Source organism: Dendropsophus ebraccatus, unplaced genomic scaffold, assembly GCF_027789765.1.
Source record: "Dendropsophus ebraccatus isolate aDenEbr1 unplaced genomic scaffold, aDenEbr1.pat pat_scaffold_1794_ctg1, whole genome shotgun sequence".
Taxonomy (NCBI): domain Eukaryota; kingdom Metazoa; phylum Chordata; class Amphibia; order Anura; family Hylidae; genus Dendropsophus; species Dendropsophus ebraccatus.
Window position 1 is genome coordinate 1 of NW_027209224.1, and position 13,271 is coordinate 13,271.

At 39.3% G+C, this 13,271-nt stretch overlaps 1 protein-coding gene across 1 annotated transcript in view; it reads right to left on the minus strand.

The window, feature by feature from the left end:
* Window positions 1-548: 548 nt before the first annotated feature.
* Window positions 549-13,271, minus strand: part of LOC138775583 (serine/threonine-protein kinase Nek10-like) — a gene marked incomplete at both ends in the record, with an annotated part of 28,601 nt that continues 15,878 nt past the window's right edge. Inside the window, 3 exons of the mRNA XM_069955975.1 lie at window positions 549-647; window positions 5,070-5,140; window positions 9,230-9,359. Coding sequence (XP_069812076.1) covers window positions 549-647; window positions 5,070-5,140; window positions 9,230-9,359 — 300 coding nt within the window. The remainder of the gene's footprint in view (window positions 648-5,069; window positions 5,141-9,229; window positions 9,360-13,271) is intronic.

The following is a 13,271-nucleotide window of genomic DNA, read 5'->3' on the forward strand; positions in this document are numbered from 1 at the left end:
AAACCAGCCACACAATGACAGTAGCACTATGGTCCTGCCCACCTTGGGTTACCTCAATTTTCGTTAGGTGGTATACACATTACTTAATGTTGGCAGAACCCAAAGATTGGTTAGGACCTGACATATTTTTCCCCAAAGGCAGATGTTGAGTTCTCTGGTACTTTAAATGAATCAGCACATGAAAAGTATAAAGAAAAAGATATGCCCAACACCTAAGACACTAAAACATTACTGAAACTCTATTTAACTCTACTGAAACTCTATTACTCTACCCTATTTTAAGAAATATTTTAGCTCATGTACACATATTAGGTAGATAAATGTATCAGAGAGACATTGTGCAAAGAACAATATCAGGTATGTAATTATCATATATATATAGGCATGACCATGAACAATACATAGCCATAAATATTATAGTCCCATTGTACTCACACAAGGAATGATGAATGGCGATGGCCGTATTCACAGTATTTTTGTTAGCTTCTATGAATATTTTTGTGCTCGTTTTCTCTCTCGCTCCAGTTTTTTCTCTAGAGCAATCTGACCAGAGGATAAGCTGTCCATATATCTCATCATGACATCTGAAATTAAAAGCGCAAACTTCTACTATGTCCAGACGGAGATCTGCATCTGAGGTCAAGCATCTGTGGGGAAGGATACTGAGTTTGACGTGTCATTAATACATTTAGCCTATACTATGTCAAAAGCATGACACCATCATATATTAGCATGATTATGAGCACAGCAAAATATTTCCTTTGACATAAAGCATATCAATTATATAGTCAATCCCTTAGTACTACAGCTTTATTTCAGAAATTGTGAAATTGCCATGCAATTGCAAAACAGCACAGGTGTGTAAACAGTATTTTCCATAATTATAGCTGTATATAGCATTCTCTATTAACCCCTTCATGACCAAGGTCATTGATGCACGGATGTCCAGATGTCAATGAAGCAGTATTGTCTCGTTACCATCGAAGAGCCATAATGCCTATTTTTTTTCATCTACATGGCTTTTTTGGGGGCTCATTTTTTTGCGCCTCGATCTCTAGTTTTATTGATATGATTTGGTGTAAAAGAAAATGTATCATATAAATAATCAATTCTGGTATTTTTTTTCCTCTCTTTTTGTTTCATGTTAATTGTGCAAGAAAACATATTGGAATATTTAATAGATCGGTCAATTCCGCACACTACAATATATACTATGTTTATTTTTTTTTATTTTCTTACATATTTTTATAATGGGCAAGGAAAGAATTTAAACTTTTATGGGGGTTTATTTTTCACTTTATTTTTTTTTAAAAAAAGTTAAATTTGCAATCATGAGATTGCAAATACTGATGTCTGCTATGCCATAGCATAGCATGATCAGTACTGTTGGCAATCTAAACATAGAGTCTGTCTGAGAGCAGAATCTATCCACAGATCGCCGATCTGACAGGACGGAGGTAAGTGGTTTACCCCAACATGTCAGTACAAGCAATCAGCCATGCTGCGGGGCAGTGGCATAGCTAGGATTCACAGGGACCCATAGCAAAATACTTTAAGGCCCCCCCCCTCCCTACGCACGCACCAACACTGCGCAATGCCTGTGATGTGGCCAAAAAAGGCAGAATCCTGGCTGCAGCCACAAGAGTGACTGGCAGAGCATAGAGCCAATGGCTGCTTGCTCTGTCAGTGCACTGTTTTTACCTATAAGGGCCCATTAGGAGCCCTTATGGTTAAATACATAGGTGCAGGGCAGACTACCTTCTGCTTAACCCCTTATGTACTGCAGTTTGTAGGTGACCCAATGTTGAGAAGACAGGAAATCTTTTCTTTACTGCTCTTGCACTGATAACCCCTGACCTCTGCATGGAGCTCATTTTCCTTTCCTACTTGTTTGCAGCAGCTGAAGAACAAAGGTCGGGGGGTATCAGAGCAGTGAAGCAGATCTCTGTCTTCTGTTTGTTAACCCTTTTTTTGTGTTGCAGCAAGTAAACATGGGTCAGCAGTACTAGGGGTTAAACAGAAGGACACAGCTCTTACCTACTCCCCCGGGCCCCCCCCCCCCCATACCAACTGCCTACCCTGCCTCTATGGTAGCTACGCCACTGCTGCGGGGGGTCCTGATCAGTCACTGACAGGTGCTTATCCTGTCACTGACTTCCTGAAATGCCGCAATCACTGTGCACTGCAGTGTTTAAGAGATTAGTGACGCTGCTGTGTGTGGGACCACTCGCATTGGAGCGTCCCCACACAGTTCAGGAACGTATATATTACTACTATATATTACTACTGCACTGGGCATGTGCATAGGAATATATATATATATATATATATAGAGAGAGAGAGAGAGAGAGCTGACGTGAAGATTAAAATCTCTCTCATAATCCCATATAACTGTTTCTCAAAAATCACGTACCATAACTTTCTAAACGTGATCACAAACATGTTAGGCACAGTTGTGGTGGTTTGAATGGATCACTGAAAAGAGCCCCCAGGTGTATTGTTGGTCCATGCCTATTAAACATGCCCTTATTAAATTAGCTCTCTGTGTATTCCCAAGCAAAAAATATAAAAAAACCCACAGCTTTAAAGGTGTATTTCTGGTAACAGAAGCTGTCTGAAACCTTCTGCTTCCGGAAGGGTTAGGACAACCAGTAGTCATGCAGGTGTCTGCTATGCTTCCAGATGCAGGAGAGGGGTTGTGAGAGACACTGACTTTTGTGTGATATACTCAGAGAAACAGAGTAGCATTAGAAGGAGAAATGAAGTCCATAGATCCAAGTTATTTCTATTTAATGAAAAGTAACTAACTTTCCTTGCTGCATTGTATTTCATTTCCATTAGAACATTTCTAATTTCTTATTTTGGATCATTTTTCATAAACCAATAATTGTGGTGGTTTTATGAGTGGGTTTACAGGGAGGACTTCAGACTTGGCAGAAAGGACTGGTGTAAATAAAACCCTGCCTGATCATTTAATTAGTAAGTAAACACTCTCAATAACTCAGTACACTAACGCATTCTTTTTCTGATGCTGTATGCTTAGCCATAATAAAAAAGTCATTAGGATAATGGCGAGTAGAGCAATTAATAAGGGAGCAAATATAATCAGGGAAAATATCTGGAAAATGATAAATGTAAACCGCTTTCACAAAGCCGAGCGGTGACAAGCAGGCACAAACTTTGCTGCCATATCTATCTTAGCAATAAGTGGCATCTTACTCACCGAACAAACTATATACAGTGGTGCCTTGGATTACGAGCATAATTGTTCCGGGACCATGCTTGTAATCCAAATCCACTCTTAAACCAAAGCAAATATTCCCATAAGAAATCATAGAAATGCAACAATTGTTTCACACCCCAAAATAATTATTTTTTATTCTGAATACTTGTAAAACAGATGAACAAACATTCAGAAATAGCAGAATAGTGATATTATAAGTAGGGATGGTCCGAACCGAGTTCGGTTCGGGTTCGTACGAACCCGAACTCTCGGTAATCATTCCCACTGTCTGCCCGCTCCGTGCAGTGGGCGGATCCAGCGGGAGGACCACCTGCAAAACTGGCATACAGCCATAGCCATAGGCTGTATCCCAGTTTTCCAGCGGTCCCCCGCTGTATCCACCCGCTCTAGGAGCAGGCAGACAGCGGGAATCTGATCCGAGCGTTCGGACCATCCCTAATTATAAGTTACTGTACAGTAATGGAGAGGATGGGAAACACAAGGACAGACAGAGACTGTAGAGAGCATGAAGAATGAGCAGGACATATGTGGGCACAAACATGCAGCGCTCTCTGTCGGGGGAGAGGGTTACAGCTATGAAGATTACCCCACAATCCTGTCCCCTGATGTAACCCCAGCCTGAATTAGACCTGCCATGATTTGGAAGGTGAGGAGACTTCCTGGTCAGAGTACAGTGCGTAGACCCCGCTATGCAGACCATGCCCCTCCTCCACTCGCGCTCCCCCCAGTGCAGAGAGCTCTTAAACCAAGTCACAATTTTGAAAAACTGTGAGCTCTTAAACCAGTTACTGTTAAACCAGGTACCACTGTATATACAACTTTATCAATACTTGTAAGGGTGGGTTCACACATAACGAAATTGCAGTGGATTTCACGCTGAGAGTTTGCAGCTAAATCTGCTGCGATTCCTGCACTGTTAGTTTGAATAGGATTACATACTCGCAGCACAATTTTCATCCCGTTGCGAGTATGTAAATGCCTCCCCCCTTAACCCTGGCCCTGTGAATACTTTACCTGTCTGCACTCCGTCTGCTTCTGACGTCCCGCTCAGCCAATCAGTGACTGCAGCGGGACAGGACACTGTTTGGCTAAGCAGGACATGATAATGCCAGGAGCCCAGAATTCACCACCACCACCACCGCAGGTTAAGGAGGCCGCGTTTTACATACTCGCAACAGGATAAAATTTTGCTGTATGTAATCCTGTTCAAATTAACAATACGGGAATCGCAGCAGATTTCACTGCGTTACGTTATGTCTGAACCCACTCTGAGAGTATAGTCACATGTATGTTTTACTGCCAATTTCTTAACTTATTAATTATAAGAGGGAAGTAAAAATTGGCAGCTTCGCCACATCATGTGAATAAACCTAAATCAGTGCTTCTCAAACTGTATGGCGGGCCTCACCAGTGAGGCGCCCCCTAGTTGCTGAGGAGGCACAAGCTGGGGAGGTAGTTTTCACAGAAGTGACTATAAGCAGCACAGTCCTTTCCCTGGCTGCAACATATCTGGTTTAGGAACATTAACATAAGTACAAAATGATCAATAATGTTATACAAAGTTTAGGAGACAAGTGAAGGGTAGACTGAGCAATAGTTTTATATTTGCATGGACTTCCATCACGGATGGTGAGCCCCGGCATCCTCTAGGTCATCTGGTGAGGCCCAGGCATCGCTCTGTTTGGCGAGGCTCCAGTACAAAAAGCTTGAGAAGAGCTGCCCTAAACGATGCTGTTATTCCTTTATCATCTGTTTTATTACTGTTAATGTTATTACCATAATACCTATTAGTTGAAAAAACATACATTTTTACACAATAAATTACCTTTTAATTATATGTGAAACTTTTTCTGAATACAGTTCATTGGGGACTGGAACATATGCAGCTTCTACTATCTAAAAAAACAAGAAAGAAATGACTGTACTCTACATTTAATAAGGAGGTGGGAAGATTTTAATGGTGTTAAAATGAACAGCGCACGGGACATAATGTATTATAGCTAAAACAATTGTGTTCAAACATTCAATTATGTGGAATTATATGTACTGAGTATATATATACTGATATCACAGTTAATGTAGTGCAATTTGAAACAGTATGCTGCAGCTAGAAATGATGGAACATTATGAGAATGGAACTTGTCCTAAAATAGCAATTTTTCCTATTATGTTCAACATTTTTGTGTATACACATTCAAATGCATTTGAATTTACACATTCGTGTATATTGTATTTGTACATCCTGATATATATATAGATGTTACACATATCATACAGCATAGAAATTACTCACTTTTTTCAATTATCCTATTAGGGAATTCTGAGTTAATAGTGACCCTTACGGGACCTTCCACTCAGCTAGGGCTATACACCGACTCTCAGTCGCACAACCTGAAGCCATTATGTTGCGCTGCCTAATCACACAACTCCATCACTTAATACAGTTGAATGGGGTTGTGATTCACGTCGTGTGACTGTGCATCACCATGTAGCCCCGGCCTTAAAGGGAAGGTGTCATCAGAAAATAACTTATTGTTTAAATAATGTTTTATGTTAAACATTAACCCCTTAAGGTCAAAGCCAATTTTCGTTTTTGCACTTTTGCTTTTTCCACTTTACGTTTAAAAGTTCATAGCGCTTGCATTTTTTCACCGAGAGACCGATATGAGCCCTTTTTTTTTTTTTGAAACCAATTGTACTTTGCAGTGACAGGCATTATTTTTCCATAAAATATGCAGCAAAACCGGAAAAAAATCATTTGCGCTGTCAAATTGAAAAAAAAAAAAAAGACATTTGTTTGGATTTCGGGGAGTTTTGCATTTACACTGTTTGCCCTGGGGTAAAACTGACTTGTTATGCATGTTCCTCAAGTCGTTGCGATTACAACGATATGTAACATGTATAACTTTTATTGTATTTGATGGCTTTTAAAAAATTCAAACCATTGTTAACAAATATATGTTCCTTAAAATCGCTCTATTCCCAGGCTTATAGCGCTTTTATGCTTTGGTCTATGGGGCTGTGTGAGGTGTCATTTTTTGCGCCATGATCTTTACATTCAATCGGTACCTTCTTTGCGCATGTGCGACTTTTTGATCACTTTTTATTACATTTTTTTCTGGATTTGATGCAACCAAAAATGCGCAATTTGCACTTTGGAATTTTTTTGCGCTTACGGCGTCTACCGTGCAAGATCAGGAATAAGATAATTTAATAGTTCGGGCAATTACGTGCGCGCCGATACTAAATATGTTTATTTGTTTATTTATTTATATTTATAAAATGGGAAAAGGGGGGTGATTTGGACTTTTATTAGGGGAGGGGATTTTTTATTAATAAAAACACTTTTTTACTTTTTTTTTTTACATTAACTAGAAGTCCCCCTGGGGGACTTGTATATACACAGCACTGATCTCTCATAGAGATCAATGCTGTGTATATACACAGCAAAGATCCATTAGATCAGTGATACATTGCACTGGCCTTCTGCAGGCCAGTGCAATGTATTGTCGAGCCGGAATCACATCGCGAGGGGGAGATCCGTCCCACTAGACACCAGGGACGTGAGGTCTGAAGCATTTCAATGCAGCTGTCAGGTTTGACAGCTGCATTGTCCAAGTGCTTAATTAGCCGACGCGGCAACGTGACCTGCGCTGGCTAATAGAGGTGCTCCCCGGCTGCACATATCAGCTGGGAGCAGCGCCGTTCACAGCGGGGTCCCGGTGAGACCCCTGTCTGAATTCCCCCCTCGGCACCATGACGTACTAGGTACATCATGGGTCGCTAAGGGGTTAAGAATTTTTGGTGAAATTTTTTTTTAATTTTCCATTTTTCTATCTGTATTATAAAATAACCCTAAAATCTTGCAGTTTTAGGCTATGTTCTCACAACGTTTTTTCAGCTCCTTCTTAAATGACGTCTGTCATTTTGAGTCTAGAATAACGGACGTCATTAAGCTGTCTAGCCTTTCTCTAGCAATGACGGCTGTTGGAACATAATTCTAGTTTGGGTTTACTAACTGGCCTTTGGGTGTGGCTTAAGTGCTGTTAAAAACAGCTTAGGCAAGATGACAGCCCAGATAACATGAGATGGAAAAAAAATTACAACCAGAAAGAACCAGACTGGAATAAAAGAAAAAGTTGTAGTAAGAAAATTTAGGCGACACATCCCCTTTAAGCTGAGCATAAAACATTACTGTCTAATGCTCCATTTGCCCTGTTGGGGCACGGCAGTACAGTGGTGGCTGTCAGGTGGCATACTGTAGTTCTGCTACACGTGATAACCTTTTTAATGTTGGTTTAATATGAAAGTTTTGATGAAAATGTCAAATTTCTGATCTATGATTCTCTGATCTGATTACCGTATTTTTCAGCGTATAAGACGACTTTTTAACCCCAAAAAATCTGGTCAGAAGTCGGGGGTCTTCTTATACGCCGGTAAGGTCGCCCCATACGGTGGGGGGGCTCAAGAATGGGCCGCATCCCCACCCTATGGGGCGACCATTTAAAAAAAAACTGTTAACTCACCCGGGCCCGTTCCCGGCCTCCGAGCTTCAGGCATCCCCGGCGCAGTCAGTGTACGTCACACTGGCTGTGGAGGCCGGGAATGGGCCCGGGTGAGTTAACTTTTGTTTTTTTCATTAGTTTAGCTGCAGTTAACGCCCGCCTGACCAGGCAGGGGTTAACATTTTCCGGCGTATAAGGCGAATCCCTGACAATCTGATTAAAAGTCAGGGGTCGTCATATACGCCAGGCGCCTTATACGCCGGAAAATGCGGTACTGCTGATACATACAGTATAAAAATTATTATTATTATTTTAGAATGCAAGCGGCTAATCACGGGCACATTTTCTTACAAAGCAAGTTTTCCCGATCTCATGTAGAGATTCTATTTACATGCTAACTTTGTCAATACAGAAAACATTCAAACCCCCTGGTGGTTTATTCACACCCATTACCTGATATTTACTCCCATTATTCAAATTAAGTTCACACCCATCTGACTATTAACTAAATTTTCTGACAAGGGCTTATCAAGAATCTGAAAAAAGGTGTGTGATCGGGGCCCCCTGTATTTCATGACATTTCATTTTAGAGTTTGGCCACTGGTCCTTTTTACAGCATTATATAATAAACAATAGTAATACCTGTTTTAATTATATTTTTTTATTGTCTTATACAGGGCTACTGTTTATTCAGTGAAGTAATCTGGGATATAAGACTATTTTTTTATTAGTTTGTTGGGCTAAAAGATATCTGGTTGTAGTGGAGCCAAATGTGAAATATAAATATCAGCACTAGTTTAATGCGATGAATGAAGCTTTATTAAAAAGCATTTTGAATGCCTTTAGAATAGAACTTCATTCACTGCACTGAGCTGGGAGTTATGCCCCAATGTTGTTAGGTTCAAATAATGTAAGTTCCCATGTAGTTAGACCTTCATACTTGTATACCTCCTTCTCCCCAATGTAGTTTTTTCCCCCATACTGTATACCTCCCCTGTTTGCAGGTAGGCCCCATACTTTTATACCTCTTTCCCCATCTGTAGTTTACCCAGGTATCCTCTGTACCCCCCCCCCCCCCCCATATTCAATGTCCCTGACTGTGCATCTTCTTAGCACTTCGGTCTCCCATGCAGCTTGTGTTGAGCAGGTGGGGGTGGAGCATAACAAGTCTGGCACTGATTGGCTGATGATCAGCCACCCAGTGTCAGGGATCTAGTGAGGTGACTATAGGGCTTATTTTTGGAATAGGGCTTTCAAGCCTACTCTAAAATAAAAATAAAATCTATTTTATTTATTTTTTTTAGAAAAACTGTAGCACAGAGGATGTAACCACACAGCCCTTTAACTGTGCATTCTGCATACTGTATGCAATACTTTTTTTTTTGTGGTGTCTTACATTTATTTTCACTGGATCTTCTATTAGAGATTTTCTTCTTGACACACCAAAAAATATGAAGGTTAACCATGCAAACCTGCGTACTTTGGTTGCTAGGGACAGCATGTTGGTACTGTGGAACGGTGGATTCAGAGTAGCCATCTGATAGAGAATACAGCCCACTGCCCACACATCAGCCTTTTCTCCGTATGGTTCACTTTTTACGACTTCTGGACTATGAATAAAAAAATAAATAAAACAATAACATTTATTAGTAATTGTTACAAATGGACTAATTTCCATACACAGGTATAAAGCAATGGCACAGCTCTAACAGACATTCTCTGTATTTCGAATATTATATCAGCATCATGAAGAATGGAAGGTTCAAGACTGAAGTAAGAAAACAAAACTAAAAGAGTAATTAAATTTTTTTTAATTGTTAATATAGTAGAAGTGCATAGCCCAGTGTGTCTTTTTAACAGTGGTGCTCATACTGTAGAACTCTTATGTGTGTACGACTGAAGACAGTCGTGTCAGTTTGTAAAGAAGAACTCATAGTGGTCACTTCCCAAGATGCATTATGCAGGTAAGATTATATTAAGTCATGAATGCCGATTGTGTTCATAGACAAATGTGATTTATGTAAGATATTTAGGCAACAATTAATCCTTCTTCTCCAGCTTCTGCTTATAATATACCATGAGTGATTGTTTCAGTAACTACTTTATGATGAACACTATGGTCAGGTCAGGTTAAGAAGTACTTGGAGAATATTCTCCTGTCAGTAGGTATGTAAATAACCATGCTAAATCTTTTTAGCGGATTGCTTGGAAGGCAATGAGGTTCCTATAAATTTCCAGGTTTGAAGAAGCATCTGGCAACTCTCTATAAACTGAAAATTATTTATTAAATGTGTTAGGTGGCACTGCCAACTCTTGTAATATATTTAATAAATAATTTTAGGCTTGTAAAGGATTGCCAGATGCTTCATCCAACACGCCAAATTATAATTCCATGACCACCTCAATAAAAAGCTTTAGGAATACACATAGTTCAACTAAAAATCTTGCATTGCAGTTTGCAGAGTGATTTGTGCATACATTACAAAGCTCTATGGGCAATAACTTCTAAAGAACACATTGCATAAAAACTTGTTATTCATTATAAATGTTCAATTACTGGAATTTGATAAGTGTATTATGAATCATGCCTAATTACTATCGAGCTAAACTGTAAGCACCAGAGGTTATAAAAATTACCCAGATTTTTGTGTATACTGGAGACTAACAATACAATTTGGCCAATTCATTAATATTTAAGTATCCATTCTGATTAGGATTACTTTTTTATACAAGGGGTTTAGATTTTTCTTAAATTTCTTATATTGTATAACATTTAAAGGTAATGTGTCATCAAAAAGTGTCTTCTCGTTAAAATTAAGGTTTTATGATAAACGGGCATTACAAGTCAAAACTAATCTATTGAAAACAATCAATAAATAATCTAAAATATTGTCTTTTCAGCTCTCCAGCCATCTGTTTTAGCGAATAATTCTATTCCACATCTAATCTTATCGTACAAATCCTTGTTGTACCATTACTTTATTGCCTTAGAAATGTATGCATAAACATAATACTAGGTGTTACCAGTTGGGTTTGTTCATACACACTCTGTCCAATCAGTGCAGACTATATGGTGACACACCTTTGACAAGGGGAATGGTAACGCCCAGATGTCAATGTATTTATAAATTATTATTAGAATAATATTATGGGGGGGGGGGGGGGGGGTATTTACTGAAACAGACACATTTGGAATGGTGACAGGTCCTCTTTAATGTCAACTGTAAATCTAAACTGTATTTGTTTTCTGTCTATAATTAGATACCAGTCACTAAAGTGGCAGGGAATTCATTACTAGCTCTTTGCATTGGCTAATATATGGCGGGTGACATTAATATGTTTTAATAGGGATAATGGTAGAGCACTGTTCCCATATACCAAGTTTGATGTTTTTTTTGTTTTTGTTTTTTTTATCTGTATAGTTCTCCAAAAGCAAAAATACCCAAATGCCTGCTTTCCACAGCTTTTTATTGTAACTTGTTCCTATTATTCTGCACTGATATTTAGATGACCAGCATATATCAGACAAGAACTTTAAAAGGAATATATTTTAAAAAAATTCTATAAAAATATATTCAATAACTGTTCTTTTAATAGCATGACAATAGATGGTGCTTAGCAATTATAAAAAGAAACCTAATTCAAGGGCAATTACTCTGAAGAGAAGGAGTACAATTTATTAGACTAGACTAGAAAAGCTCTTATTTAAACTGTTCAATCTCAAATAGTTCATCTGAAGCTGATAATCAAAGTTTAGATAGATAGTGGATTTGCTTTATTTCCAAGGTTTATTTTTGTACAAAAGTTTATGTATATTTCAGGACTTAACCCCTTAAGGACAGAGCCTGAAATGGCCTTAAGGACAGAGACAAATTTTATGAATATGACCAGTGTCACTTTATTCATTAATAACTTCGGGATGCTTTTACCTATCCGGCTGATTCTGAGACTGTTTTCTCGTGACATATTGTACTCATAACGAATCTTTATGAAAAACACCAAAAAAACGTGAAAAATTGTGAAAAAATGCATTTTTCAAACTTTGAAACCTTTCTGCTTATACAGAAAATGGTTATGCCACATAAATTATATATTAAATAGCATAAGCAACATGTCTATTTTTTTTAGACAATAGGAAGCTTAAAACATTAGCAGCAATTTTCCAAATTTTCTGTAAAATTTCAAAATCAGATATTTTTAGGGACCTGTTCAGGTTCAAAGTGTATTGAGGGGCCTGTATGTTAGAAAGCCCCACAAAGCACCCCATTTCAGAAACTGCACCCCCCAAACTCTGTAAAAGCACATCCAGAAAGTTTTTTAACCCTTTAGGGGAGTCACAGAAATAAAAGCGAAGTGTGTAAGAAATTTGAAAATTTTTATTTTCTGTGCAGAGATTTTATTGTAATCCAATATCTTTCATAATGATAAACCTATTAGCAGAGAAATGCACCCCAATATTGATTGCCCCGTTTCTGCAGTTTATAGAAATACCCCATATGTGGCCCTATTGCGCTACTTGACGCAACACAAGCCTCAGATATAAGGGAGCGCCTAGTGAATTTCAAAGCCTCCATTATATTTGGTCATTTTTGACCGTACCATTTCAGGTTGGCAGAGGCTCTGGGGTGCCAAAACCTAAAAAAACACCCCTAAAGGGACACCATTTAGAAAACTGCACCCCTCAAGGAATGTAACAAGGGGTGCGGTGAGCATTTGGACCCCACAGGTGCTTCGCAGATTTTCAGAACAATGTGGTGTAAAAAAGGAAAAATTCTATTTTTTACACTAAAATGTTGTTCTAGCATTCATTTTTCATTTTTACAAGGGGATAAAAAATAAAAATAAAAACACCAAACATGTAGCGCAGTTTCTCCCGAGTACGGAAATACCCCACATGTGGACATAAAGTGCCAAGCGGGGCGCAGGACGAGCCTCCAAAGGGAAAGAGCGCCAATTGACCTTTGCAAGCTGGATTTTACTGGAATGGATTTCAAGGGCCACATCGCATTCACAGAGCCCTCGTGCTGCCAAAACACTGGAACCCCCCCCCCCCAAGTGACCCCATTCTGGAAACTACACCCCTCAAGGAATCTAACAAGGGGTTCAGTGAGCATATGGACCCACTGGTGACGGGCACAAATGTGGAACAATGTGACGTGAAAGGGAAAAATTTCATTTTTTCACTTTCACGGCACAAATGTGCCCGTCATCAAGGGGTCCATATCCTCACTGCACCCCTTGTTAGATTCCTTGAGGGGTGTAGTTTCCAGAATGGGGGGTTGTGGGGGGTTTCCAGTGTTTTGGCAGCTCGAGAGCTCTGTAAATGTGACATGGCGTTCATCATCCATTCTGGCCAAATCCAGCCTTCAAAATCCAAATGGCGCTCCTTCCCTTCGGAGGCTTGCCCTGCGCCCACATGGCGCTTTATGTCCACATGTGAGGTATTTACGGACTCAAGGGGAATTGCTCTACACATTTTGTGTGTTTTTTTCTCTTTTAACCCCTTGTGAAAATGAAAAATT